The sequence below is a fragment of the Brachyistius frenatus genome, unplaced genomic scaffold (genome assembly GCF_029030835.1).
Source record: "Brachyistius frenatus isolate BFR_SWC_R1_liver_20210118 unplaced genomic scaffold, ASM2903083v1 Contig_63, whole genome shotgun sequence".
In the NCBI taxonomy this organism is placed as follows: Eukaryota; Metazoa; Chordata; class Actinopteri; family Embiotocidae; genus Brachyistius; species Brachyistius frenatus.
Window position 1 is genome coordinate 1,713,109 of NW_027210662.1, and position 25,880 is coordinate 1,738,988.

Here is a 25,880-nt window from a genome sequence, read left to right on the forward strand (position 1 = left end):
TCATCAAGTGCAGGTAGAGCAACAAAGTCCACATTCACTGTCCAAAAAGTTGTATAGAGATATTTTGTGTTCAACAGTAATGTCTTTTTTTATTACTTGAAGGCTCCATCCTTCTGTTGTGCCTGTAATGTTTTTTTTTTTTTTTTCAAATTAAAGAGTACATGTTTAAAGACACTATTATATTGTTGTTGTCTTTTTGCTTTGGATATACAGTGAACCCTCGCTATAACGCGGTTCACCTTTCACGGTCTCGCTGCTTCACGGATTTGCATCGTGCATTGAAATCACATTACGACTATATGTAACGTAGATATATTTCATGTCCAGTTCTATCTATTTCAATTGTAAAATAAAGGTTACTACTTCACGGATTTCGCCTATCACGGTTTCTATTTGGAACGTAACCCCCGCGAAAAACGAGGGTTCACTGTAAATAATTATGGGTTTTAAGTGAAATTGGTAACGACTACTAAAATTTTGGTATCATGACATCTCCTGACGAAACACGCCATAGTGGCCAAAGTAAAAATGTGTCCAATCAGGTCTCAGAAGGAAGCGGATCATTGATGCTTTTCTGCTGCTTTCATATGGCTACACTGTACAAGATCCGTGTGTGTGTGTGTGTGTGTGTGTGTGTGTGTGTGTGTGTGTGTGTGTGTGTGTGTGTGTGTGTGTGTGTGTGTGTGTGTGTGTGTGTGTGTGTGTGTGTGTGTGTGTGTGTGTGTGTGCGTGTGCGTGTCTGTGTGTGTGCGTGTCTGTGTGTGTGCGTGTGCGTGTGCGTGTCTGTGTGTGTGTGTGTGCGTGTGCGTGTGTGTAAAGGTATCTTTGCAGATCGTGTTCCATGGACAGATAAAGATGAGTCCCTCCCCGAGGATGTTCAGCAACTAATCACAAGATGACTACTTAAATTAATTAGCTAACCCAACAGCACACGTAATAAATAGATAATTAGGAAAAATGAAGGGCGAGAGTGGGGAAGTGAGAGACAACAGACGAAGAGAATTTTGAGAGATGAGCAGGAAACAGTTGTAATATGATAAGACCAAACGTCTGATACAGATGGAGTGTAGATATCGAAATAAAGGAGATGGATACATTCCCATTTCTGTTCCTCTTCAACCTCTTCTTACCTCTAAATTGTTGTCCACGCCCAATGTTTCCCGTTGTTCCTCCTTCTCTTTCACCCCTCAACTTTCTCTATTTTTTTTCTCATATTCTCCGAGAAATACGAGCAGACAAAAAGCTTTACGAGCCAAGAGCTCTGTGGATTCTATAAGGGTTGGAGTATAAAACAGAATTGAATCTACCTTCAGAAGCAAAGAACATAAAGGGGATCAAACCACGTACCACACTGCTTTAAAGGACTTGCAGTGTGTGTGAGGAAGTGAGTGTGTGTGTGTTTAACTGTGTGTAAGCTGGAGCATTTCTTTTGTTAAGTACTGCTAAGATTAGAACTGAGGGGGGTTTATGGAGAAGAAAAGGCGGTAGAAAATAGACTAAAGACTAGAGGCATATGTGATGCCTTTGTTCTTCTAACAAGCTGCTCAACCAACAAACGTGCTTAACATCCAGTTACAGTGTTGCATCCAAGTCCTACCTATGGTTTAAACTAAAACTGTTGGACAAGTATTCATCCTTCATCTTAACCAGTTTTAGAACAATGTGCTCGATTCTATACAGTGTGGTATAGGATAATATAACGTACACCATTCATTCATATATTTACCATATATAGCACTAGTTACCATGGATCAATAATGTAAAGACTGACAGGGAAAGACATACTGTGAAGGAAAAGATGAAAGGAAAAAGGAAAGGACTGAAGAAAGGAAACAAAACACAAAAAATAGAGAGAGACAGGCGAGTGGAAGTGGGGATTTTGCTATGAATAATAGCCCATTCATCAGTGCTAATTTGCTAGGCTAATGTTCTCGCTGAATTTAATGGGGAGATTAGCCTGGCAAATTAGCACTGATAAACGAGCAAACATGAAGCGCAGTGGTCAATCACGGAGCCAGACGTATTTTCAAACCATACCCAGGCAATGGGAAGCATCTGTTCTAAATGTGATTTTAGTTCAAGTCCAATTCACTGCTCCTCATGACCAAACTGCCTCACAATAGACTTAAAGTAGAATCACAATAAATATAAATACAAAGAGGAAGAGACAATAAAACATTCGATCAGCTGTAGACTAATACATTTTTACTTCAGCTTAATCAAAACTGTGAATCGGAGAGTAAATAACAGCTTTACAAAATGAGTCAGTGACACTGATGTTATTAATTCTGTTTTTAAAAAAATATCACCTGCAACTCCACCACATTTGATGCAACAGAAATGAAGCACAACAATGTTACATCCATTCTAGTTATAATAGCACCAGGCAGCTTCTTCATTTAATGTACCATGCTCTGTAAACTTGTAAAAAATGGTGCCAGGTTGCGTTTGAGTAACAGATACAGCCTGCTCCCAGTACAAGGGTGGAAAGGGTTAAGACAGTCTGCTAGTGTTCCCGAGAATCAACGTACTCTGAGATCTAAAAGGACTTCAGAGGTTCTTCAATTTCTTCATTAATAAGTAAATTAATCATTAAAGTTGAACGCATTTAGGTGAAATTCTTATCGAGAGTGATCGGACAATGAGTGCGATAGTAGAGTAAGCTTGAATTTCTATGGATCACAACATTACAAGTAGCAAAGAGTGGATTTACAAGGGTAGGAGCAACAATGCCCTGTGCCCTTACTAAGGTCAAGTAGCACAAGTGTAAAGAAAAGAAAAAAAGAAAAGAAAAGAAAAGAAAAGAAAAGAAAACGATTGCTACTGGGGGGATCTTTGGAGAATTCCTTAAAGGATTTATGAATTGTGTTTTGTGAAGGTCCATCAAACTGCATCTAATCTATGGGGATAAAACATGGTGGGAATAAAGAATCGCAGCTTTACTTTTGGTCGGGCCCCCTCAGTGATTAAACAGCTCAGAACCAAACTCACACACATCACTGGAGAGGTTAGATGGGAAATCCTGAGTACAGATTAGTTGGACTTTAAGCACCCATCCATCGCTTTATTTCCTGAATCTGTGGCTGGATCCCGTAGCTTCTTCTTTTTGGAGAGACAATTGAGAAACATACACCACTACAACTTTGACACAAAACATTTCTGCAGGTTGATTCTTGTCTGCTTGTGCTTTCTGCAATAACACAGCCCATTACTGACATGGTAGGTGAGGGGGGGGGGGGGGGGGGGGGGGGGGGGGGGGGGGGGGGGGGGGGGGGGGGGGGGGGGGGGGGGGGGGGGGGGGGGGGGGCAATCATATGTGTGAAAAAAGAAAAGACAGATTCTGTAGTTTTGATGGTGTTTAACGGCTCAGTGGGTAAATGTGACAACCATTCAATAGCTGCATTGCCACTGAAAAGGGGAAGAAGGAGACAGTCACACTTCATCGAGCACAAATAGGGTTATTCTTTGAGGAAAAAAATAGTACAAACTTGTCTTTTTTATTTTCCAAGTACATGTTGTTGACGTTCTGAGATACAAGCCTTTAAAAAGGGAGCATTGAAAATCATTCTTTGTAGGATATGCTCTTGGCCTTTCTGTTTTAAATGCATGAAAAGGAAGTAATTTGAAGGCGATCAGTGAGATAAATAATGTACATGATAACAATAATTACTTCCTCCACCACAACAAAAGAAGATCATAGCATAGATCCATATAATTATCTGGTATTTAAATAATGCTATATAAGCTTAAAAATAGCAATACATGTCATTTACAATCTTTAATAGATATCAGGGCATTTTTTAATAATTGGCATTTCTCAGAATAGCCTGCTTTATTTTTATGTCTCTATCATCTTATATGTAACCTACTGTAATGCCTCAAGGACAGACAACCCAAATGAATCAGTGCAGCAATCCCAAATCAGTCTACTGCTTGAGGTCAGTGTGCACTGTGAGCATCGCACCACTCTTCGAATATAGCTAAACAGATGGGGCATCTTCAGCTATTTGTGTGGTCCGTCTGTTTCAGTTTTATGAAAATCCAAAGACTTTTAAAGCATTTCTGAGCTTTTGGAAATAGTGGTCCCTCTGTTTATTAACTCAGCCTTGACCACAACAGCTGATGGCTATGTTTTTTCAAGAAAGTGTGTGTCGCTTGTGAGATCGTCTGGCTTCTTACATTCGAAATATGGCCTGGAAAGCTAGAGCAAGATAAAGGCAGTTGAGATATTCATTTAGAACAATTAAATGATCGGATTCATAAATGGAACAAACTCTAATTCCTCGTCAGTATCTCATGTACATCATTCTTTTTTAGAGCTGCTGTACTCAAATCTCTCCACCATCAAAGAAAATGCTGCTCTGCACTAAATCTGTAACCCAGGTGCTCCGCCATCATGTTACCATGACAATGAGCTGTATAACCAAGCTTCCTGACAGTTATGTCTGTAATTAGTCATAGTAACAACGAGACAACAGTTCCACCACGAAATAACATAGATAAGAAGTCCAGATCTCAAACTTGATGAAAATCTTAAAAAAAAAAAAAAGGCCTTTTTATGTTTTTGTTTTACATCTTAACACTCTGGTATTGTTAAGACAATAATGTGAGGAATACCACAGAGTGCAGTGTTTAATTGACTGTCCAGTGTATTACACACTTTCATGTAATATTTGGTTGAACCATCTTTAGGAGAATATGTCCACATACCTGGATACATGTTGCCACTTGGTGTGCACGTGTGTTAAAATGTGTCGGCACATACGACAGAAAGAATTAGAATTGCAAATGCAATAACAATAACAAATATGTCCTCCTATACCGTTTCACAGGTGATACACCATCAAAAAGAAAATGTTGCATACACTGAATGTCACTGTTTGTTGGTTACCAAAATCAGCAAAGGACATTACATTACCTGACATGAATGTTCTGGAACCTTATCCTAATCAGAATCACTTCTTGCCTAAACCCGACCTTTTCCTCACCTTCACCGCAGTCGTCATATTAAAATGGATTCATTCTAGTTACAGGGATTTTCTGTGCCCAGAAAAGAACTGTGTGGGGCTCCCTGGAGTGCAGAATCAATAGGAAGATGTACTAAAAGAGGAAGCAGTTTTATGAAGTGCAAGTTTGTATAAACCAAACCAGTGAGTGCATCACGCTCAGAAAATGGGATAGAAAGAAAACGCGTACACTGTGTTGAGCAGATAATCAAGCTACTTACAGCAGAAAGACTTTGAAGAACAGAGGCATTCTGCAACAATAAACAATCTTGGAGACAATATTCAGCCTAAAAATCTCTGATAAAACTGGAGACAAATTGGTTTTAAGGCATTCTTCATATAATGAGTCAAGGAAAGGAAGAACAACGCTTAAGGGACGGATGGATTATCAAACAGGCCTACCGGGAAGAGGTCCATCATAAGAGTCACGACTGTAATCCTAGTTAAGCGTATTTACAATTTTATAAAACAATCTACATGTATGCGACAGTCAAAATCGTATGGTTTACTCAAATATTTTGTCTAGTATCCTTCAGGCTTTTATAGCATAACTGTGGAGAGGAGTGTCAGTGTGGATCTGTTATAGCAAGTGCATCTGTTCATCTCAATTGGAGCAAAAATACTGAAGCTCTGTTGCAGTTGAAACACGCAAAAGCAAGTGATAAAATATTTAAACTGTTTGAAATCTATACATCTAACCTAGACTTCTAGCTGCCTTTTGACCTACAATTCACCATCTCAGTACTTTATCTGGGTTTTCTTATTTTTTTCTCCCTCTCTTCTTTTGTATTTACAAAGTCAACCAGCTTTGACACTTTGCTTCTGAAATACTCCAAAACTAGTTTTTAACCTGAAAATCAGAAGTCAGTAGTTTCTACTTGCATGCATCCTGCATTTACAGTGTATCCACAATCATGTCCAAAAACAAAATGAATGTTTTGTACACCAGCTTCACACCGCATAATGTGTAGCAACTTCCCCCAAAATTCCCTTTTGGAGATAGAGCCAAAGTGCAGCTGCAGTTCAGCCAGCATGCAGTAAAAACTGGGACTTCTACAATAGGAACATCTGTAGCCTATTTCAAGGGGCTCCCAAAATAATAAAACAGACAATATGTTTTCATGAGCCTGGGTCCCAGGCCAAAAAAAGAAAGTGTTCCAGGAAAAAATAAATAAATATATATATATATATATATCTATATATATATATATATATATATATATGTGTGTGTGTGTGTGTGTGTGTGTGTGTGTGTGTGTGTGTGTGTGTGTGTGTGTGTGTGTGTGTGTAAATCTTCAGGAGGTGATTTTTCTCTGTTAGTAAAAATATCAACTGTTTCACCCCCAGATTGTTAAAAGAAAAACAAACGTATCCCCAAACTCCTTTTATAACTCCTTGGGTAACTTAGAGGTAAATGCTTAAACACAAAAAAAAAACCACCACTTTTTAAAAGGAGCTACTCCGAGCAACTGGTGCATCCCCCAGCCGAGAGGAATGCAGGCGCAGCATAGAGGAGCCCTGTTTCTAAATAGGGCTCTTCTATCCTGCCACAAGGAGTGGCATGAACAATAAACGCAACACAATAACTGGCCGGGCATTTGCATATCAAGCTTCCCCAATTTGGCATTGGCAGACCCAGACTCAAAGAGTGATAGAGGCACAACAGGAGAGGAAAAGAAGAAAAGCGATAGAAGAGAGCGGCGGGTGTTGAAAAACAAGGAGAGATGGGAAACATGTGAGCGCACACACAGCTGTGCATTGTGCAAAGAGGATCACTGTCATATCAATAAATTAGCTCAAAGAGCACAAAGGTTTCATATTCAGTTTAAACACACAGTCATACTCAAAGATATATTAATTATATAATTTCAGTGACGATGTCAATTATTGTACAAGACTGGTTTCATCCCGTTCTCCCCGACTCTGTTGCTTTCATTCTTTCCTCATTTTCTGATCCTCTTCTGACTATTTTCTTTGCCCTCACACGCGCACACTCTCTCTCTCTCAAAAAAAAAAGCACAAACGCCGGCGGTATCTCCAGGCTGATGGCTGTCACCTTTGTGTACTCAGCGTCTTTCAGGAGCCAGCAATGCAAATAACACCCTCATGAATATTCAGGGTCGATTTGAGATGGAAAGAGAGAGCGAGAGAGAAAACAGGAGAGCGAGAAGGAAGAAAAGGGAGGCGGTGACAGGGAAGCTGAAGGGATACGCTGTAGAGAAAGTATAGGAGGAACGTGCTAGACAGACTGACAGTGCAGGGGGGATTAAGGGAATAAATATACTAAGTGGCAGTATGGGTTGAATAGAGAGAGAGAGTAGGTGTTTGTGTGTGTTTGGTCAAAGAGTGTAAACCAATTTACCATATTTTGTGATAGTGTGGCTTTCTTACCTCTCAAGGGAACTCCAGAGAGTGAAACAGTGTCAGTGTCAGGCCACAGATATGTCTAAAAGTTAAGTAACACAAGGGTTCTTGAAACGACTCCTCCCCAATGAAAGGTGTGCTTTATTGAATTATTTTATAAACTACAAGAACTACAGGCTCAATTGGCATGATGTTTGGATTTATTTTGTCAGCAGCAACAGCATGTGTGTGTGTATCTGAACATGTTCAACACATGTGTTTGTGGGAAAGTGTGTGTTTGTGTGTGCATCTAAGTATAAAAATATGTATTTCCATGTAGTTGCCCATGTGTGATTCAGAGTGTGTCTGTTTGTGTGTACATGCCGCTGTTACTGTAATTGCCCATATATTCCCTATCAGAGGTTGTTTATAAAGATGACCTCTCGAACTTCTGTTTATATAATCACTTGCTGCACTTTCTTTTAAGTTTAATGTGGGAAAAGAGAATGAAAGAGTGCAAAAGTTTGACATAATAAACACAAATAAATCTAACATTTTTCACTGTAATGTGCAATACAGCTATTTCATAAGGCAGATATTTTTTGTTTCAGCTAATCGGAGTTAATTAAGTTTGCACAGTATTACATCAATTTCTTATTGGAGTTTATTTGCCCATATCTTCTTTAAATTTGAACCCCTTATCGTCACAGAACATTGAACTGAATTGTGAATTTACATACAGGATGAACCTTTTCAATCCCACACCTGCCCTTTTTTGTTTCTGTTCCTCATCCAGGAACGCCTTCTTCTAAAACTGGAAATACATTTGTCTGAGGGCCCTGACCATCTTACCCTGGTCTCATCACCCTGGTGGAACTATACTCACAATCTATCACCTGCGTCTGTGTTGAAATTTCCAAGTGCCACAGGAGTATATCAACCACTGAGGCCTCCTCTGGAACACAACCCCAATGATGCACCACTGAACCAATGTGACAACATCTCTTCCCACCCCTGCACCCAAACGACTTCCTTGCCACTCCAAGTGATGAAGATGAAAATGAGATGCTGTTTACCAGAGATAAAGACTGTGGGATTTATTTTTCATGTGGGAAGCTTTGTGTTCCTTACTCTTCCAAGTCAAAGCGGATTAAAGCTGCATTATGTATATTTTCTACGGCTAGTCAACCTTGACTTCAAGTTGTTAAGATTAGAGTCTTAGAAAACAATAGTTTTCTTACAAATCCATCAGTGTTGAAAAATTAGACCCTTTAGGAAAATGAATGAATGTGATGAATGATGAATATTCATCTTCATCATCATCACTTTGGCTTTACTACGAGGGTGGATCAAAAAGTTCTGACCACAGACAAGCGCTTGCAAAAACATGTGTAACTCGGGTGGTGATTTTGATCAATGGACGAAACTAAGTGTTACTCACTAAGGTTATAGCTTCCTCCTGCTCCGTGCACATCACTGTGCTGTGCACCACACAATAGGACTAGTCTGAACTTTTTGATACCCCCCCCCTCCAGAGCCCGGTAAACTACAAATGTGCGCTTAAGTGACTGAAAGTGGTATAAAGCTACAAAGTATGTGGTGTTGATTCTCAGTTGGATTGGCAGTATTAACAAAGTTAACATTACCGTAGTAAATATCACTTAAACAGTGACAAGGATATAAGGTAGGTTTGTATCTCAAGTAGCTTGTATTTTTTTATTTACGTTTCTCTGCATAATTTATATTGCTTACTTACTGATGGTTATTATTGCTTATTCCCAATCAGTCCCTTCATCACTGTTACCGTTCCTTCATTCTTGCAACTGACAAAAGATTTTCTTGTGTATCCTTCTTTCCAATTAGTCATTAATTTATGTATAATAACAAGACATTATACCAACATCTGGACAAGAACTATGGCAAAGTCAATACAGAGAACTACCCTGCCAACCACTAATGTGTTGAATTGTCCTTAATTTGGTTTGAATACAACAAGCATATTCTTCCACGCAGTATGGATGGATGTTAAAGTACCAACTAAGTACCAATTCTATGAAAATATTTGAGCTGAGAGCAGGGAGACATATGCACAAGCCCGAATACATTCTGCGTTGAGTCCAATTTAATGGCCAAGGTGATTATTTAGAGTGCTGCTTCTGAGAAAGCACAGAGTGAAATAGTGAATGGACAAAGAAGTGATCTCTGAGGATTTCCTTTAGAGGATGATAAATAGAGGAAGAAAGTCACAGACCCAAAGAAAGACAGTGATACAGAGGCACTCTGCAGAGAAAGACAAAGGATGGGGACACTGCTTTGGATACACACAAATCATTAGGGTTATACTTCCTTTTGCAGAAATGTTCCTTTTAGTTCACTTATACAATGAGTAACAATATACTGTACATACCAAGAATTTGTTTCTACAGCACTTAATGCTACAGCCAAAGTGTGTAATACACCCGTCAGTACTTTTCAGTGTCACGTTTTGCTACACCTAGGCGTGAAAAGCGCACAAAGAGTCGTAACGACCAGCGCCAAAGAAGAATGTCATGTAGAAAAGTCAAAGTAAGGAGAAGGTCAGGAGTGGTTAAATGGCATTTGACGTACTTCACTTCACTTGCGTAAAATTACTTATTTTACCCAAATCACGATTTTTTTTCTTCACCTTTAATACGTGGTTTTCATGCCTAAACGTAACAGAATTGTGACCCATTTAACCTGAACCAGGATATTTTTCTAAACCTAACCACGCAGTTTTTGGCGGCCGAACCCATAAGGCACCTTTCTTTTTATGCCTATGCAAGGCAAAATGTGACACTGACACAGTATTGTCTAGTGGAGAGGGGTGTATATTACAAGCTTTGGGTTGTGCATGCTAATATGTATCATAGCAGACCATCATTATAAGTAAGAAGGTTGACATTTTGGTAATAACACTTAGGTACGTAGTTCTTGTTGTGGAAGGCTATTTGCCTTATAGATTTGCACATTTCATACGTTTTTAAAATATAATAATTTGGAGTTTGATTGTTACACTGTGATCTTTTAGCTACAAACCAAGTCTTCATCTTAAATCCACTGATTGATTGATTAATTGAACTGTTTTTTTTTGTCCCCAAAAGGGAGGTTGTTCTATAAAATTTGACTGTGTAAAGTGGCCCCAAAACACAACACACACAACACATGAAATACATATTAAATGCTAACTAATGTGTACTAAAGCAAATGCAAGAACACGTTCACAAGATTACATACCACATACCTTAAAGATGCTGTAAAGCAAATTCCAAGATTTGCTTCTCAGTACATTATATATGCGTGAAATGAGTTGCTGAAAGCATGTGCAAAGCTAGAAAACTTTGTTGCACTGAAATGTGGAGTTAGACCGTTGAACAGTTTCTCATCCATCTTCAGCTCAGGTTTTTTAAGGCGTCCAAGTGTCCGCCGCCACCGCCGGTTCACCAGTCAGCGTACGTTCTGTGTGCTGTATTGTTATAATTATACTGGATAACTTTTCCACAGTAACTCTGCTACATTTAACCCACGGTGCAAACCACTAATGTGATTTTACTCGGTGTAGAATAATTTTATTTTGGTGAAATGGGAGCTAATGTGCTAATTAACATCTATTGAGCTCGTAGCCGAGCAGAGGAAAATGCTGTGATAACCGCAGATTATTTTTTTTTATGCGTCTCAATATAAGGAACTATCTGTATTGTAACTGTATTTTACATGTCGGGGTGATGGTAAACATGGACCAGAGGAGATCTAGTCCTCCCAATTAATGAGGGTTGTTGTTTTTGTACTCTGGTGTAACGTTACAATCAGCGACCCTCTCGGTTACATGTACCGGTACCGGTCTGGATAAACGAGCCCGACTACATGTGCAGGAGGCTGCAGAGAGCAGGAGGAGGAGGAGGAGGAGGAGGAGGTGGAGGGACATCAGTGGAAGAGAAAAGACTTTCGGCTCGACCTGAGCAGGTTGAAAGTTTGAATTGATGTGATGTTATGAATTGACGTGATGTAATGAATTGACATGTGATGTAATGCAGCGTTGTTCATGTTGTAGTCGTTACAGAACTAAATCAACTCCTCCACTCTTATTATCTCCACTATTATAATACAGGTGCGTCAGAATTAGTTGGAGATTCACTGTCTGCTGTCTCTGGTGTCCAGTTTGACTCCTGTGTTACAGCTCAGGGGAACAAGCTTCATTTATATGCATCTGTACGCTTCACTCATTGGACAAATAAATTCTAATTCTATTCTGTTTTCACAAAGCAGGCTGCTCCGTCCACCAGAGAGACATTGGGGCATCACGCATAAAGTCCCCCGACAGGTTGGATGTCAGACGGACCGCTTAGTGGGGAAAAGAACTGCAGCCACAGGACTGTCATACACAACACTGAATACCTTCCAAAGAGTGGGCGGAGCTTCAGCTCCTTCAGGACCCCCCCCCCCCCCCCCCCAGTCTCAGAGCAGAGAAAACTGCTGATTTTCTCACAATTTCAAACCCTAATTTAACAAACTTGTCGGTGTTTATTTTCATTCAAATTTGGATGGGTAGTTACAACCCATACTTCTGTGGTGTGATGAACTTAAAACTTATTTTCATTTCTACTTTACAGCATCTTTAAATCAAGACCACTTAACACACACACACACACACACACACACAAACACAGTCACAAAAAAACCCAATTGATTCTGCCTTCTTGCCTGTGAAAGAGCATTTGAGGTGAAATCGATGGTGGAGCTTTGTGAAAGAAAAGCATTCTCGGCATTCTGAGAATGTGTATGTGAAAAACAGAGGGCAAGGCGTGCGTGTGCAGTGTAACCACTGGAGAGGACTTGCAGCTCCTTAGAAGTACATCTCCCCTCTGATCCCAGGAAAAATCCACTGATCCCCACACACATACAGGCAAACACACACAGAAAGAACAAACGGGACAATAAATTCACTTGGCATACAAATGGACAAAAACAAAAACAAAAGATAGAGTACATTACACAAAGCATAAATTTAAAAAAAAAAAAATCCAACATGGAACAATTCTCGTTTCGTCAAGCGATTAAAGTGACAGCATTTATCATTCGGACATGGGTGACTTTTATGTTCTTTATTCTGTCTTGGCCTCGTTCAGATATGCCATGACCGATACAGAAAGAGCCACGGTACACGCCACATTTGGCTTCTAACACGTGGGACTACAGTACAGGGAGTGACGTATGATATATAACCCTTAAAGACCTGTTAAGCTGCCTGGGTAGCTTGTACTCAGCTCTCTGATTTTGGTGTCCAATTCTCAGCCATTTCTGAAGAATATTCTCCCTCAAACAGATCGTTTTTGCAGTCATCTGAATGAGATTGACTGATGAGATTTGTAGACACACTATACATTCAATACATTGTAATCTAGTGCTTGCTAATTCTCCAATGTCTCTGCAGTCTTTCAAGCAGGGCATCTTCCTTTACCGGTGTTTCAGAGGCCAACGACACCTCAGAAGGGTTAACAGCAATCATGGTGTCCCAGAATTATTCCCCACAATACTCAAACCCACCATCCCTGCTCTATCTGTTTTATATCTAAACTAGTATGACTTGTGCCCACATACTTTGGCAATGTTATCTTTGCTCAAAGCCACGAGTTCATACCTGCTACGCACGACCGTCGATACCATTTCTTCTCCGCCAAACCAGAGTTATCCTGCTAGACATTTCCCTCTACTTTGGCAACGTAAAACCATTCCTTATCCGCCAGAATACCCTGTTCATCTGCTTCCGTCATCTCACTCCCTGCATGGACTCCATCCACGGATTCCAAGCTACCGCGATAGTGCTGTTGTTGACGACGCAACGAACCTCCAACAACCTACCTCTACTGGACGCACCCTTATAGACACGTCCTTATATCTGATCTTACAGAAAAGTGACCAGGGTGCTTCGCTGTCCAATTAACTGAGGGCTGCATGTTTGAGAAAATACACAAAATGAGGGAACACAAGCAGAGAAAAAAAAAACATGTTGCCTTTTGATAATCACTGTTTCAATCTCTTTCCGTCTATCTGTATCTCACACACACACACACACACACACACACACACACACACACACACACACACACACACACACACACACACACACACACACACACACACACACACACACACACACACACACACACACACACAGCATTTATCCCCTCATCAGTAATCATCTCACTAATTAGCTAACCAAACAACGATAGCACAGTTCAAGATGACAGCTTTTTAATGAGGGAGATACTAATCACTTTGACCCAGAGTCTGTCAACATTCCCACTGATGAAAAATGCTCAACAAATCATAGATTCCAACTTTGTATGGCAAGGCTTTCTGCAGATTTAAACACCGTATTCAACTCTTTTGGCTGAATGCTCACCGAACTGGAGCTGCACACAACATGAATTCATCATACGTTTTGCCCTCTTTTCCGCCTTTTTGAAGTTACAAGGAACATCGTGAGTTATTAGTGAGCTGAGAGAGGCTAATTCATTTACGTTTTACTTTCAAGGAATAGCTTTTTGCTGCTCTGGTTTAGGAATATGGTTTGAAAATGGAAGCTCACGTCATTTTAAAGACGTTGCAACAGTAAACAGCTTCCAAAGATTAACAATTGTACAAATTCTAACTGCATCAGTGTTTCCTCTTCTGGACGGGACATTACACAAAACAGCTTCTGTACCGAGGGCAGCGCTGCAATCTGGTGTGGGTCAAGAGTTTGGCCCAGCACATCCTGCTTTCAGCAGCGGTGCAGAAACCAACAGAGCAAGCGGAGACGAGGATGAAGAAAAGTGGTGCACAGCTTGCTGATCCATTTTGTGCTGCTCTTTCTGCGTTTCTACACATTTCCACAGTTTTTTTTTTTTTTTTGTTTTTTTTTCTGATATTCACACTGTTGACAGATATGTCATTTTAAGGGCACTGCTACAGTACGTCTATAGAGCTTTGTAGTCTACCATTGCTAGCATCGTGTTCTGGTGTGTTCACAATGACATCAACAGATTAATCAACAACATTTATGTTGTTACCCAACAAAGAGCTTAGTGTAATTTATGGCTGAACCGTAACACTGAGGCTCTGTTAACACAAATGTCTGTCACCGAGTCATTGAGTGACCGAGTGATCAAATTAGACCATTGACTCAATGGCTGCTGAGTTGCGTTCTGACACGCAGTGTAACCCTGAACGTACCAAGAAATTACCAGCAGGAGCTTTGTGTGAGAACACAAATGTCTGAATCAGTTGGACAATAAACAGGTTTTACCCTGCCAGCTCCCTGCTACAAAGTCTGTCATGTCCGATTGAGTCCATGTGTAAGTACAACACGTCATTGTCCAGAGAATTCACCGTGAGGGAGGGGGAGTGCTGGCGATGTTTCTGTCATCCCTCCTGTATGCCCCCGGGCACCACCCCTCGTCTGACCCAAACAGTTTCTGACATGGACATTCTCCTGTTGTGTGCTACATGTGTGAAAGGGAAACTCCAGACAATGGATGAAATAAAACATTTCACTGAGCTGTTGTTTTTAAAACGACAAGTGAATCAGCCCCAAACCATTTCATGAAGAGGTTTTTTTTAGACATTTGGGTCTGTCTGCCCCGTGGAACACAGGAAGAGATGTACATTTCCATTTATAGAGCAGGCTAAATGAATATAGGATGAACTGACTGGTCGGACAAGAAGCAACAGCCACTTGAACAGGCAAATGTAGAAAAGAAAATAGAAACAATATTATATTAGAGACAGTGGATGGGCTGTTCAACAGTAGGTTGTTCACTGTGAAAATAATACAGCACAGATCTGCTTGGTCAAGCAGAAGCCACCATCTTGCTTGTCTGCTGTCCACATCCCTCTTTCTTACATCCTAAATTAATACTTTGTCTACGATCTCCTTCTTTAAGGATGTTCCAATCAACAAAATACACAGCATTGAAAATGATTGTATAACTTGAATTTATCAGCTAACATGATGTAACTGAAAAAAAATATTGATATAACAAGCTTGACAAAAGCCTTTTTATGACAAAAAAAAAAAAATCATCATCAATAACATCCACTTAAAATGGTTGCAACTGGTGTGGTCTGAATAACACAGCCAGTACAAAAACACTGATTCCTTTCTCTGCTGTTTTTTAATCAACAAAAATATCTCTCCTTTTCATGTTCTCCTCTTTTCCTTTCCAAGAGAACCTTGGCTAAAACAGTAAGAGTGGGGGAATCCATTTAAGCCTGTCATTATCTTTCTGTGATTGTTTATTAATATCTAAGCTTGTGTACCTGCATCAAAAGCCTTGTCATTCAGTCACATGGTCGTGGAGCAGCAGACTGTAGGTACTGTGCATAGGGGAGTTTAAGAAAGGCATTTGTGAACTTTATAAATTGCGTGTTCCTTCCAAAAGTTTGCAAATATTTTTTGCACCTGTTTTGCGTGTGATTTACTAAGAGTAATTGCATTATTGAAATCAGGTGCAAATCGCTGTATTTAAATGAGGGGTTTGCAGGTGTTAAGATTCCAGCAATGGAAAACAGCGACTACAAAAGGAAAAGGAAATCTGATCCCATTGAAATTAAGAAATATAAATATAACAAGAACAAACGCTTTAGAGGAGATGAATAGCAAGAAAGTCAATACTGTGGGAAAAGCAAAAAGGCAAGAAAAAAAAAGGCTTAATAATAAAACGTCGGTATTTAAAAGAGGATGGACGGTGGATGAGATCCTCTAACAAACACCGATCAGCAGGTCCAGCTCTTTCTGTGATGAGCAGGTGACTTTTCATTTAGGGCCTCGCGAGTGCTCGGGAACCTGATGGAGCTACCTGTGAATTCTGCGGGACACATTTAGCACACCTGAATAACGGGACTGGGTGGGATATCCAAGCAGTGATACGCTGGAACGACCCAGAGGCAGGACAATGCTGAGTCATAAGAAATGATTTAATTGCTAGTATTTCGTGGCTCCTCCTTGTTGTTGGCTGTCAATCATCATTCAGTTCATTCAATAACTGAAATGTCATCGCTGGACAAGCGATATGTCTGAAAAAAATGTCCCTCTGTCATCTCCAACATTTTTCCACGGGTGTAAAAACACGTTCTCTACCTATTCTTTAGTTTCTCTGCGTTTCCTTCTCACCACAATAAGAGCAGCCGTCTCTCTAGATTTGCGCACCTGATTAATAAGTTCCTTTCAGTCGTACTAAAATACACAACAATCACTTCTCCTGTTTCTACTTTCAGGTTTAGTAAATATCATTGCGGGTGCTAAATTGTTCTATTTGCATGTTCCCTCCCAGTATTTTACACGTTCAAGAAGAAACGCCCAATATTACATATTCATGCAGGAAAACATGCAAAATGGACAACATGTGTTAAATTGCACGTTTGAAAGACGCGATCCTCACTACACGTCGTTAGTAAATCTGCTTGGACATTTTTTCGTGAGTTTGCATGAGGTTTTACACACGCAAATGTTTAGTAAATCAGGCCCTATATGTATAAATAAGTGGAAAAAAAAAGTTAAGGTAGATGAGATTGCGCCATAGATTGTATATAAAAGTGGGTGTAGCTCCCAAGTGAGGCCAATGTGAAAGTGCTTTAACCTACAATATCACCAAGAACCGCTAGGGCTTTGCTCTGTAGACTGCCATTTAACTTCTCTCATGAAATACAAATTAAATCATTTTTATTATAGTGACATTCACTAAAGTAATTTCTATTAGTTTTCTCTTGGCCCATCTGAAAATAATTTCATCATTAATTAGATATGAGGCCACAAAACACAGTATATTTTGGGGCGTGTCTGTTTGATTGACAGACCTGTGGTACAGTACTTTTTTTTTATCGGTGGGCGGGGCATAGTGTCCTCAAGTACTAATGAAATATATTAAAAATAGTAGTCATGGTTTGATTTATTTAATATATATTTTACCTCTTATTTTTATAGTTATGTTAATTGTCCATTAAAGAACATGAAAGAATATCAAAGCAGCAAGGTGTTGATAACGTTACAGAAAAAGGCAGTATTCAGTTCTAAATTACATAAAATCGTATGTGTAAAATATAGTTCAAGGCTAACATGTTTCTGGTGACAAATGTTGCTGCACTTGAATGTGGTTTGAAAGAAGGAGACTCGGCAGCCTAACTTAATCAGGACAGGGTGTTTCAGACATCTACTGTACAACCACAGTTTCAGCTGGTTGTCTGCAGGTAGTCTCATCCAGAAGTGACAGACTCACGTGTGGCTACTTGAGACGACAAGCTCAGTGACAGGTGATACAGGACGGATGCCCAATCCAATCTAACAAATGTGTGCTGCCAATCCTTGCACCTCAATATTGGTTTTCTTTTGGTGCAAGAAGATTCTTTATTCATCTCTCCTGTTAAGAATGTTCATGTTTTCAGTTTTTGTTTATTTTCCTTTTGTCTTCCCTTTCCATCTCTGTCTGTCTCTCACTCGTCCTCCCTGTGTCCCTCCACCTCAGCAGTTTATCATAATCGCATCACCTCGGTGTAATGGAGAACACTTGAAGCTTATTATGCGTCTCCCACATACATCCACACACACCCACTCGCACACAGGAATGAGATCCACTTAAGCCTTATTACATGTCTGACTGCTTCTAACATGGGAGATTACCCATCGGACTGTATGCTCGGGCAGAGGGCAAGAGCTGCAGGTACCACACACTCACACACACTCATACACTCAGACACACAAATAACTAATCTTGAAGACATGCTTACAGATTTTATATCTTCACAACGGATACACAGGTGCACACTTGTATGAGACAGAAAAAAAATGGAACGGAGCAAAAGAGAATAGAATAGAATAGAATAGAATAGAATAGAATAGAATAGAATAGAATAGAATAGAATAGAATAGAATAGAATAGAATAGAATAGAATAGAATAGAATAGAGCACCACCTGCTAAAATATAGAAAAAGTAGCCCAGGGAAGAAAACAGAAGGTGATTTTTTTTTTTTCCTCCACTATCTTTCTGTTGCAGTACCACACACACACACACACACACACACACACAGGGGGGTGTCTTACAATGAGGACAGAGACAGAGTGTCTGCAGGGGGAACCAAAGAGGGCACCTTATCCTTCCTACAGGTGTGTGTGTGTTTGTGTGTGCGCACACCTATACAAAACACACCAAACACGCATGCACAGTGTCATCCATGCATGTGTGTGCAGGGATAAAGTATGTGTGTTTACATGGCAGAGAGCAAGTGTGTGTGTGTGTGTGTGTGTGTGTGTGTGTGTGTGTGTGTGTGTGTGTGTGTGTGTGTGTGTGTGTGTGTGTGTGTGTGTGTGTGTGTGTGTGTGTGTGTGTGTGTGTGTGTGTGTGTGTGTGTGTCAGCAGGTAGTGGGACAAAGTGCAGTACAGTCTGGCCACTTGTTCTTTTCCTCCAGTGTCCGGAGATGACCTGAGGATGGATTGTGCACACAGAGATGCACACGTGTGGTCCTTTTGATAAAACTGGATTTTTCTCAGCATCTTAAACAAATATGTAGGACATGTGCGTGTAGCAAATGTGCCTACACTATCCTGTTATAAAGCTCATTCACACCAGCAAAGATATTTTACTTTACAAGGAATAATGCCCTCAGTCTGTTTTCACTTACCATTTTTATAAATGCATTCAAAGCACCATCGCCAGGGATCATCGTCCCAACAAGTGTCCCCTACTGCACTGCAATACAGAATCTAATTATTCCTTAATTACATAAATGCTGGTGTACTGCTGTCACATTGAGGTCCATGCATTTCATATGAAATAACTTATGCTAGTGCTATGTAATGACTTTGGGCATGCAATGTTATATAATGAAAGTATGTACAACAGTAAAAGTGCAGTTTTAAAGGCTCTACAAATCCATGGTGAACCTCGATTGGTGAGAAGTGGTACAATTGACCATTTATTCTGGAGGCAGTGAGTGACAGATATTAATAACAGTAAAGTGTTTGATAAAAAGCTCTATAATTTACAACTTTGTGGACGGCAACTTTCAGCCTGCTCGCCATATTAAATTCCTTAGTTAATTCACACAAATGGGCGACTTTCAGTATTTCAAAGCAAACGCGCAAATGATCTGAAAAAATATTGAAGCTTTGTGTTAACAGGGCAGTCAGTCGACATATTCCAATTACCAATGCCTTTCAGGTTTTCTTTGAGTAAATGTGAAGCTAAAATACTAAAAAAATTATCCAAAGTTGCTCTCTAAAATGTCCTCAATAGTTCCAACCCTCACAGGAGCATATTGTTGGAGTAATGCTATATCCAGCCGGGATGTCCGCTGGATAGAATGATAAATTCACACATTTGTCATTTGTCAACCTGAAATCCCCTGAAAGTCAGTGAGATGATGAGGCAGAGATGGAATCCAGATATGCATGCGTTCTCTAGATCAGGGGTTGTAAACCTACCATCTCCCAGAAAAGAAAATTGTTTCCTGGAATACAACCCCATGAAAACATTTTGCTGCTTATGTCAGAAACATTGCTGATGAGAACCATTAAGGGTACCATCTTTTCAGTCAGAGAAACCCAGATCTACTTTAAATTGATACCTCTTCTTCCATTTCCCTGCTTCCCCACTTTTGATTTTCTGTTTTCCTTTCTCCTTGGATCAGTCATGAATATTCATGAAGTTGTTATTTGCATTGCTGGCTCCTGAAAGAGGCTGAGTACACAAAGGTGACAGCCATCAACCTCAGGAGGCGGTGGGGTGAGATGAGAGAAAGAGGATGGGGAGGAGAGGCGTAAGTGGAGATGATAAGGAAAAGAATCAGAGAGAAAGTGAAATGTAAAACAAGACAAAAAGAGAACAGAATGAAGAAAGAAAACTGAAACTCTGTGAAAGCATTTGTGTTCCCACCTCAGTGTAAACTGCTCCATGTTAGAATCTGTCTTCATGTAGATGCCGAATGCCACCGTCTTGCCGAGTCGAACCGGGCTGGGTGGCACCAGAACCTCCAGGTTTTCATCTAATTGCAGTCGTTCTCCTTTAGCGGAAACCGGGCCCATGCTCATTACAACAGAACCAGCTTTTAGCATGTCCTGAAGACCCCCGTCCACTAGTGGGCTCCACTGTCCCCCAAGGCCCAGGCCAAGGGCTCCAAGAGGCCCAATGTTTGCGCTCTGACCTCTCCACGGCTCATTAACGATGGAGGGACACTCTTGACCAGCTCCTTTCACTGGTATGATTGAGTAATACACATCCACTGATGGTAGAATCACTTCAGGGGGTCTTTTTCTCACTTGCGGTGGTGTAAACCAAGCTGGAGGAATCTCCAGACGGACAACACAGATGCCAGATGGTCCCACGAGTCGACAGCCTGCCGAGGGTGCCGCTTCACTGGTGTCACGGACGGCCAAGGCTCTGACACAGGGGAGGAGGGATGGGTGGGGCGGATCGGGCTCATCCCAACGCCGCCCGACCAGGTAAAACAGTACCTGAAGAAAAGAACAAATAGTGTAATTTGGACAGCTAGGCAACAAGATACTGTAAAAATAAATGTTGTTTAATTATTAATCATGTTTCAAAACCTCGCAAAATAACAAAATATAAAACAAACAAAAAATGTATTCAAATGTTTTCTTTATTTTTTTTTCAGATTTCTACATATGAACTGACAACTATATTATTTAAAGCTGCATCAATCAATACAGACATTTGAATTAGCAGTGCAATACCACTAAAGGCCAATAGGGGCTGGCTCCAAAAAAAAAAAAGTCTCTAGCTCCAATAGACTCCCATTAAAAAAGTGTCAACTTTGGTCATGAAATCCTAAAACAGTATTTTTTATTTTACAGGAGTCATTATGAAGTTATTGTATTCGCTAAATTCACTTCTTAGTGTGCTCATAGTCATTTTTGAAATAAATCTAATAATTAAGGAGATATTAGGCCTCAAAGAGAGGTCTGTTTGGAGAAATGACTGGCTTGATTGACATATCTGGTCTGGAGTGATTGACAAGACATTTGTACAAGACACTCCAGGAGTTGCATACACATTTGATACGTGCTTGATTCATTTGATGCCATTGACTGTGATTTTGTCATCATTTGTAGACAATACGTTTTTCACAGCAGTTTTGCTCTTCTTGAGTTTGTTTTAATCAGTTTCCAATTAAATTTATGAATTGTTCTTTGGTAGATTGTACTGATAAACACTTAAACGATTCCACTTTTTTTCAGTAAGTAAATGTTTTTTTTTGTTTTTTTCTTCATGCTTTCCCATTTATGCACTTTCAATTTTAGTATTAAGTGGAACAATGCACCTTTTCTTTTTAGCTGGCTATATGCTCCAGTCAGATTGGCTGCCCTGCTTCACCCCGCTTACCATATTTAGATATAACCACAGACCATATTTATCCTGATTCCAACTGGGAAAGATGGTGCCAACCATCTCTCGATTTCAATTCAACTCGGAGCACACAGGAAAAAAATGGTTGACGTCACAGCTTGCTACAACCATCCTAATAGAGTATACAGTCTGGGGTGTGCAATCTGAAAGGTGTTGCTCATCCTGGCAAAATCAACTCTGTAGCCCCTTTGTTTTCATTTTGATTTTTCAGTCCACAAGTTTTTAGTTTTGGTTCACTTTCATTGCTCTCACTTTTTTTTTTTTTTCAGCTAAAACATGCAGTTGTTGTTTTTTTTTGTTTTAAAAAGAAGAAAAAAAAAAGTTCTGTCAACCCAGTATAGGCTGCCTGCACAAAGCGGGTGATTAGCTAAAGACCATAACGGAGCATTAGCTATGAAAGAGAGGTATTTTTTCCCCAGTAATTTAGGGAAATCAAAGCAGAAATTACAGATATTAAACATTGGAATTGCTTCTCTCAGGTGGACACAAATATAATTAAAAAAAAAAAAAAAAAAAAAAGAAACCTAATGTGCTCTTTTTCTGCTGGACGGGTAAATAGATACCTGTTTGTATCATGTTAACTATACCGCCAGTGGCTGGAAGTCATTTAGAGCAGGTTTAATCAACAGTAGTCAACAAAGGTTTTATAAGGCTCACTATCATGCTTCTCTAATGGGTAAGTAGAGTACAAGTGAGGCCTTAAACCTTGCTGTGTTTGAAAATGTGAGTAAATAGTCAATAAATATCCAAAGTAAAACATTCAAATGCCAGTACCTGTATCCAGGGCCTCGTTGACCCCACTTTGGGCACCACCACTTGACCTTTAACCCTCCAGTTCAGCGTCACCTGGTTGGTCGAGAGCAGCAGGTGCGGTGGCGGACCTTGAAGCAGCTCCACTGGGATTGGCTGCTCATCGCTCAGATTCCCGTAGCTGCAGTTGACGCTCGGCAGGGGCTGTGGGGCGGCGACGCCCGGTTCTAGCTGGTGGAGAAAGAATGGCTCGGTCCGGGACGACAGGCTGCCGTTTCGCATCACCTCCTGATTGGCTTCCCGCAGGAAGAAGGCGGAGTCGGCACCACTTAGCTGGCATTGGACGGGGAGGTAGGTGGGGAGGGAGGAGGAGAAGCGGGGCTGGGAGGAGTCCGGTCCACCTCCTGCTGCTCCTGCTTGGCTGTTAGACACTGAGGAGGGACAGGTGATGAAAGAGGACAGTCGGAAATAAGGAGTGCAAAAGATAAAATCAGAAGGTAAAAACATATAGAAGATAGAGAGACAGGGAAAGGAGGGATGGGAGAAAGAAAAAAAAAAGAGAAGATTAACTGTGTTATAATTATTAAAACACCTTTTTCACCTCACCTCCACCCAAAACTTGTAATGCTTACAGTTTAATTTTTAGCTCAAATTTAAAGCAGTTAGTCATCTATTAAAATAAAGTCAGCAGTGTGTAAATCCGAGGCTCACTGACCTGTGAAATGCATTTTGGATGTACAGTAGCCTACACACACATTGATACAAACACATGCACACATCCATCAGCTTTTCCACAAAAATGTACACATGCATTAGTGTTCAACCCACTGACACAAACATACATCACAGTACATGGTGTTTTGGGACAGTTTCTCTACAAGGAGAAATGAGCATCAACACATCAGCTCACTGTCGTGTGTACAAGTGACAGACTCAGCATCATGGGTCACATTAATGCATTACTTTTCTTTTATCTGCAGTGGAAACACATTACACCTGCATATATCAGAAATGACATATTGCTTTTTGGCAGACCATTTCCATATATTTACATTAAGTTTTTATTCATGTCCCGTGTATTTCTCAGACATTCCTCAAAGATTGGGAGTCTGGAGCCGAAGGATTTACTGGGGTTTTGGTGCATTTCCCGACTGCGGTTTGTTGGAGGGAGTTTTGATTACTAACCTTTATCTTCCATATGTTTGGCTTGTCAGCATTATATTGATCAATGCACTGAACTACCAAACTGATCGTTTGCTGTAACTTCTTTTACTGTGAATGTTCGCTAAATGCCAGCACGAGCCAAGATTAATTATAACGTGGTTTTGTGGAGTTCAGGAAGACCTCAGAACTTTTATGACCAGGGTTTGTCTTTCAGTATAAAAGGTGCCATTAATTAAAATGTATGCACTTAAGGCCCTGAAAACATCTCACAGGAGCCTACAGTACATATTTTCAACCAATGCAAGAACAGTTTTGCTTATTTCACATTTCTACATTTTATACTTTACACTACTTTTGTCTCAGTCATTTTCTTCCTGGTTTGAAGTGGGCGAGACTCAGTTTAAATAAGTTCACATCACTTACTTCCTTTTGTACACCAATCAAGATTTAACAGCATTTAAATCAGAGCTCGACGACATTTGGTGGCTTGTTTGATCACTAAATTATTATTTGCTTTTGCTCTGATTATTGCTTATTAAATCATGAATATTTTATGTTGTTTGAGAAAGACTTGAAGATTTAAATCTAATTATTTAGGGCCCGTATATCATCTATCTGTGCATCCATGAAGAGTATTGTAATGTCGATATTTCCTCCAAGCAGAAGAATGATTTAAGTTTGATGTGTTTTGCCAAAAATGGTCAATTTTAGTGAAACTGTTGAGAAGCTATAAAGGTAATAAAGATTCTGCTTCTACAGTGTCTTACTCAATAATATCAGTTAACAGGCTACACGTTTGCGGCGCAGTGTGTGGCACGTTGTGTAGGAATGGCAACCATCAACAACAGAAATTAGCATACTGTCCAATGAATATCCTCCATTACAGCCTTTTGCTGTCAAAACACCACAAAGGAAAAAATAATGCATTTCCCAATACAGACAGAAAAGACAGATGGAAAAGATTTCCAATGAATCCATGCTGGCAAAGAGAAAACACACACATACAACAGTGAGTTTGTGTGGAAATGTGTGTGTGAGTATTTTTGTGTCCCGGGGAAGCAGAGTGTGAAAATATAATGAGGGTGGGACAGCGTAGCGCTGTCTGGGGCAAGTCATACCGAGGCGACTACACAAAAAAGTAATAGCAGAGAAATAAAGTGATACCTCAGTGTAACATGAATAAGCAGGCTGGTTTGGTTATGGTGCGTGGGCACGTAGGAAGAAGTTTAAAGGGGGACAGACAAGCAGAGAGAGAAGAAGAGTGTGAAAGAGAAATAGAATAAAGGGAAGAAGAAAGAGATAAGGGAGACGAAAACAACAACAAAAAGTGAGACAAAGACAGAAAAAGATTGAAAACAATCTGGAAAAAATGTGCACCCACAGCACAGTTTGACTGATTGGAGATTCTGGCATTTTTCTGTTGCAGTGGATGACCGCGTGCACGACACCACAAGTGACACCAGCTTGTCGCCAGTCGGATCTTTTGAAAAGATAGATAAAGTGAACGGTATCAATAAAGCTTTGAAAGTTCAGAAGGCTGCTGTCAAGGGAAAAACTGGGAAAAGAAAAACAAGAAAATAAATAAATAATTTCTCTGTTCAAATTCATGATGATCTGGAGAACTTGATCCAGAGGCTTCTTGATATGGAAAATGGCTGTTAATTTATTTTATATAAGTAAGTTAGGTTAAAATATACAGCTTTGACAGCCAATAAAGGTCAATATTTAGTGCAAAACTGCATGTATTATTAGAGGTCAACGTTATGCAGATTTATGCCTGGAGCATGGGCCATAAACACTTCATGTTGTTCAGCCTAACATCTTAGGAGGTTAAAAATCACATTTAAAAAAAAAAAAAAAAAAAAGGGCTGTTTGAAATTTGAAAACATTGAATTTTCAGGTGCTGACTTACAGTTAATGGTGGTCAAAACACATCAGTACATTATTAATAGTTGAGCTTCATGTTTCTCTGTTCTTTTCCTGTTATGATAGGTGTTCTTGTCTTTCAGTGTGTGTGTGTGTGTGTGTGTGTGTGTGTGTGTGTGTGTGTGTGTGTGTGTGTGTGTGTGTGTGTGTGTGTGTGTGTGTGTGTGTGTGTGTGTGTGTGTGTGCGTGTGTGTCCACAGGAGTCTTATGAAGCATATGTCCCAATCCCAGACAGGGACCTTGAACAGCTGACACACACACACACACACACA

The 25,880-nt window shown here is 40.1% G+C and overlaps 1 protein-coding gene across 1 annotated transcript in view; it reads right to left on the reverse strand.

Annotated features, from left to right (window-relative positions):
* The window catches only part of LOC138625563 (transmembrane protein 132D), a 273,192-nt gene that overhangs the window by 156,121 nt on the left and 91,191 nt on the right, over window positions 1–25,880 (reverse strand). Inside the window, exons 2-3 of the mRNA XM_069706563.1 lie at window positions 22,543–22,949; window positions 20,278–20,855 (exon numbers count right to left, since the gene is read on the reverse strand). Of these exons, the coding sequence (XP_069562664.1) occupies window positions 20,278–20,855; window positions 22,543–22,949 (985 nt within the window). The remainder of the gene's footprint in view (window positions 1–20,277; window positions 20,856–22,542; window positions 22,950–25,880) is intronic.